The following is a 5,706-nucleotide window of genomic DNA, read 5'->3' as shown; positions in this document are numbered from 1 at the left end:
AAAAAATGTCTTTTCGTACCAATTTTTATATCTTACAATTGCAAACCGCAAACTGCTATTTCCACTTATGCCTGAAAGTCACAATATTCAGATGAACATGGTAGTTAATGTACTCACCATGTACTCTTGCAATATATTCAGGTTTTTATCACTCTGTCCGTCCGTGCCGTTTGTCCATCACCTATGTTATATTGCTGCATTCATCAGCATATCAAACAACAACAATATTGAACAAAACAGAAGCAGTTGCGGTAGTTAATATCCGGCATTGCAAACCGCGGTAACGCGCGGGCATCACCTAGTATGGTACTATAAGGTCAATTAGTTCTATACCTAGTCATCAAAAGCTTCTTCAACTTTTGAGAAAGAGCTTCATCAACAACTTTTACCTTTTTTTTTGAGATTGAGCTTCATCAACAACTTTTATTAAGGATATCTTGTAAAACTAAATCTTGAATATCTTGTACTCATAAATGGTGCAAATTGTTGGAAAGTTTATTTTGACGTTTAATTAAAAAGTATTGATATAGTACTAGGATATTCAGTAGTCATTGTTGTGTATCAATTTGTATTCATTGCATTAGCTCATTTAGATGTAGTTGCCTTTCGAGCCTCCTTAATTATTTTCCATGTAAGAATTATTCCCACTGTCCCAACTAATACGTTTTTCTACCTAAATTATCAAAATATTTCCAACACAAATAACTAAGGATAATCACATTCCTAATTTACAAGATATGTAAGGTTTACTTACAGAGATGCACACATCCACACAGTAGGCCGAGTATTCCTGAAGTTTATGTATATAATCACAAAGACAAAAACTCTGAAACACATTAATTATTATCTGCCAAACTATCAACCATGGCTAGAATCCTTCACATCACAGTTTTACAATTCTCCTAAAATCCTCCCTCCTGTCTTCCTTTTCGACGATCTTAGTTTGCGCGGAAGATTATGAGTATGTGAAATCAGTGAACCCCAGTTCAAGCTTCCCGGTTTAAAGAAAGAAATAAGTAGAGATTAGTTATAATTGAACTAATCTGGTCCAAGTTTACTTTAGAAGTGTGAGTTGTATTAAATATTAGCTTTATCTTGAAGGTGGACCAAAACCATATGAAGCCCATCTTGATCACGCGGGCTTTACTTTGCTGCCGCCAAAGTATATTGGCAGAGGGAATTTGAGATAGTTAACCTATAGTAACATTTTTGTTCTATCAACAAAGAAGATTGGCGTATTGGGGTTTTGGGTTGAAAAGTTTGATTAATACTCTTTATTGTATTCTCTCCAATTGTTATAGTGAAATTTGTCGCTGGCTTCGAAAGTGGACATAGCTCAATCACGTTGATTGAGTGAACCACTATAAATTTTGTAATCTTGTCTACCTTTCTTTTATTTGTTCCAATCAATATTCGGGTTTATATCGCTTCCGCATAACAAGTATGACAGCTACAGTTGTGCTACCATGTACTGTTGGTCTCTTTTTTCTGAAGCAACAAGTTGGTTGTTGCTGCTTGTCTCTCTACCAGCAACAACATGGTGACCTCGGTCTCAGTGCTACAACTATGGCTGAGGCTGAGTTTGCTTTAGCCTCTCTTATATGATTCTCACTGTATCTATAAACTTGTTATTAAACCTTGTAAAGATTATCAAGAAATATAGAAGAAAAGCTTCCGTAATCTTTGTGTTTAGATTTCTTCAAAACTCGTACATATTTGTTTGTATTGGCACGATGTTGTTGGTGGTTCTAATCCCTTTGTCGTAACAATAGTGCAACCATCCTCTAACTCCTCCATAACAAAGTTTGGCCTAATAAGAATGTTCGAGAACACTCTAACCCAAGGCCCCGACCCGAGCTCAAAACTTCTGGGAAGGGCTCAAGGGCTAGGGTTATGCTCTAGTAACCACTCAGTCGTTCAATGCTCTAATAATATATATATATATATATAGTTTATATTCAGAACGAAGCTTCGTTTTAAAATTAAAGTGTGAAGTTTCTATTTGACTCATTTTTTTGTAATATTTCAACATCTCATGTTCAGTTTGTAGAACCTAATGCATATATCTTTCATACAAAGTTTCATCTAAATTGATGATCATTAAGATATTGAATTAGATTAAATCAATGAATAGACCATAAATGATGAAATAAACTTAAATATAGATGGATGTGCCTCTGTTTATGCATGTATGGTTTGTATGTACTGTTATGTTTCAACTAAAATGACGTTCATCGGAAATTATGAATATACCATTTTCCAATATCAGCATCAGTGCAATTTCTTACTCAATCCCAAATAGAGACAAGCAGGAAGAGGATTAATATTGTTAAAGTTAAGAGTGTGATTCCACCTGTACACAGTACACGTCGTACGTTTTAGGTCGATCAAATGAACATATCAACAGAAAATGATGAGAAGTGAATCAAACTCTGATTAGAGTCATAAAAGTCGATCATTTGTATTTTGATTTATGGTCAAATAAGATCAGGCATGTCATCATGTATATGATATGCTGATGCATATAGGGACCAAGTAGAATATGCCACGTCTCGAAAATTTTCATTGTCGCTTTCCAGATTAATTTGTTTAACCGGCCGGCCATTTCAAATTAAATTGAGAGTTGATAAACCACAAGGAATGAGCTAGCTAGGCTCTAAATGATCGATTTTAAGACGCTTACGCGTGTGTGGTTTGGATACATGCGACAAGTCTAGGCCTCAATTTTGAATGGCCACAATATTACAGCTTTTTCTGCCCAAGTCAAAGTCTTGTAGCTAAATTTGTTTTTTTTTTTTTTTTCTTTTTAGCTTATGGTGAGAGTTGTTTCAAGAGACACAAAAGCCGGCCACCTTAATCTTTAAAAAATTTTAAAAAAAAGAAAGAGAATTACAAATAGAGAAGATTAACAAACCAAAAACCCGGAAATATATAGAAACAAGATAAAAAGAAAATAAAACTATCTCAAATTAAACTTCTCAAACGCTCTAGAAACGCTTATGAGGAGGTAAGTCCTACTTAGTTCACTAAAAGTTGAACTATAATTAGTTGGTGCATCTGCAACTTCATTCCTTTCTCAAACGATGGCTGAGAACTTTGCTTTCGTTCAGGGGAAGTATAACGGTAGCATCATTACTCTGATGGGGAGGAACTCGATCTTTAACAAAGTGAGGGAGGTGTCTGTGATAGGAGGAAGTGGTGTTTTCAGGTTTGTTAGGGGTTATGCTCTAGCATCCGCTCAGTCGTTCAATGCCTCTAAAAGTGACGATGCTATAGTGGAGTATAATATCTATGTCTTGCATTATTGAAACTATCTAGTGTTTCATCATTTGCTAATAATTACGTGTTCTGTGATTGCGAAAAAAATGCCTGGAATGTTCTCTTTCTTGTAATAATCCAGAGGTTGAATGGAACGTATTGACATATGTGGTTCTGGACTTCTGGTATTGAATCGTTGGAGCACTAAGCATTGTGTTTGTTTATTTCAATATTAATTGTTGGAACTCATGAGTCTCGATCTAATTGCTATCAGATATTATGGAGTCTGATCGATATATATCTGGTGAACAGATGAAGGAACATATATGATACTATAAACTTCAGGAATACTCATGAGTCATGAGTTCCAACTAATACGTTTTTCTACCTAAATTATCAAAATATTTCCAACACAAATAATAAGGATAATCACATTCCTAATATACAAGATATGTAAGGTTTACTTCCTAACCAGAGCATGTACAGCCACAAAGTAGGCCGAGTATTCCTGAAGTTTATGTATATAATCACAAAGACATGCAAAAACTCTGAAACCCATTAATTATTATTTGCCAAACTATCAACCATGGCTAGAATCGTTCACATCACAGTTTTACAATTGCTCCTAATATCCTCCCTCCTATCTTCCTTTTCAATGATCTTAGTTTGCGCGGAAGATTATGAGTTTGTGAAATCAGTGAACCCCAAGTTTCTCGGTTTAAAGAAAGAAAAACTCACACATATTCGTTTGTATTGGCACGACGTTGTTGATGGTTCTAATCCCTCTGCCGTAACAATAGTGCAACCACCCTCTAACTCCTCCAAAACAAGGTTTGGCCTAATAAGAATGTTCGATAACGCTCTAACCCAAGGGCCCGACCCGAGCTCAAAACTTCTGGGAAGGGCTCAAGGGTTTTACGGGTTTGCTTCACAAGAAGACATTACTTTGTTGTTGTCTCAGAACTTTGCTTTCGTTCATGGGAAGTATAACGGCAGCACCATAACTCTGATGGGGATTAACTCGATCTTCAACAAAGTGAGGGAGCTGTCTGTGATAGGAGGAAGTGGACTTTTCAGGTTTGCTAGGGGTTATGCTCTAGTAACCACTCAGTCGTTCAATGCCTCTAAAAGTGAAGATGCTATAGTGGAGTATAATATCTATGTCTTGCATTATTGAAACTGATATGTGCTAGTTTTTTTTAATGGAAAATGTCATCGCTTTATTATAATAAAAAGTTTATATAGAGATGATATAAAAATACATCAAGAAATACGAAAGCATTTGAAAATAAAATTGCGAAAGTAAAATTGCAATAATAAGTGTCAGCGCTAAAACAATAACACCTAGACTCGGTGTTACGCTCACGAATTGCAGCCGTTGAGCAAAATGAGTTGTCGGTGATTTGACTACCCATGCAAATCCAATGCCCAAAATGATAAAAATCACTTCAGTACTGGGTTGAGGGTAATCTTCCATCTGAAGAATCGAAGCCGGCCAAGGGTAACTCCAGACATGGTCGTGATGGCAGATGATCCTTAACGAACAAATACTATAGTTGTGGGTCCGTCAACCAATAGCAAAGCCAATGTAGAGGCCAAAACCAAAGACACTTGCAATATTTCCAAGAACAAAAAGAAATTGGATTCCAGGCCTAAGGCCCACAAAACCCACCCGGGTCCCAAACCCAAACCTTGACCCAGGTGTCAAGACCCACCCCGAATTTCACCCTGAAACCCGAGGTAAGTCCTGCGGGGTCCACCTCCAAGGAAAATTTACCGAAAAATTGGCATAACCTCCCTTGAAAATGAACAACCCTCACCTAAAAAAAAACCTGATAAACACTCCTATCATAATCCAACCATCCTCAATTCCTGGAGCCATCCGCTCCCCTCAAACACATCCACCACAAATACTGATAAATCATCTCTAAATCCAACACATAAACATCCCAAGATAAATTAAATGTCAACCTCCAAATATTTCTAAAATATAATTCTGAGTCTTAACACACAACCCAAAATATCATACAATATTTCCAAGGTAATCAGAGCTACTACGCTAGGGAAAGCAATAAAATACACTGGTAGGTTAACATGTAACCTACTGGTGAAAAGTGGTGGTGATGTTTGTAACTATGCATCACCTCCTACTAGTACCGACCCGAACTCTGTAGACTGAGCATTTTTAAAACGAAGAGCCCAGGGAAAAACATTCGAAAACGTTAAAGTGAGTAGACAAAAATAAATTTAATAAAATCAACAAATAAATATATTTATGTTTTTCTAATTTAATTTCCATAGAAAAGTTATGCTGCATGCGACAAACTCAAAAGCTTTTAACTTAAAAATTAACAAAAATGTGACTAGCCTTGCTAGTCTCCCATACTTTGTAATAAAGAGCCTCTCATGCTAAACTATATATATATATATATATATATATATATATAT

At 36.0% G+C, this 5,706-nt stretch overlaps 2 protein-coding genes across 2 annotated transcripts; both read left to right on the top strand.

The window, feature by feature from the left end:
* Positions 1 to 3,083: 3,083 nt before the first annotated feature.
* LOC101295788 lies at positions 3,084 to 3,308 on the top strand. The gene has a single exon (XM_004294920.1). It carries the CDS (start codon positions 3,084 to 3,086, stop codon positions 3,306 to 3,308), a length of 225 nt encoding a protein of 74 aa, XP_004294968.1.
* A 536-nt stretch (positions 3,309 to 3,844) lies between these two features.
* LOC101307977 (disease resistance response protein 206-like) lies at positions 3,845 to 4,435 on the top strand. Its single transcript, XM_004296120.1, has one exon. The coding sequence runs from the start codon at positions 3,845 to 3,847 to the stop codon at positions 4,433 to 4,435; it is 591 nt and encodes a 196-aa protein (XP_004296168.1).
* Positions 4,436 to 5,706: the final 1,271 nt, after the last annotated feature.

Source organism: Fragaria vesca, linkage group LG3 (genome assembly GCF_000184155.1).
Source record: "Fragaria vesca subsp. vesca linkage group LG3, FraVesHawaii_1.0, whole genome shotgun sequence".
Taxonomy (NCBI): Eukaryota; Viridiplantae; Streptophyta; class Magnoliopsida; order Rosales; family Rosaceae; genus Fragaria; species Fragaria vesca.
Note: the sequence above shows the minus strand (reverse complement) of the source record. Positions and strands in the feature narration are given on the sequence as shown.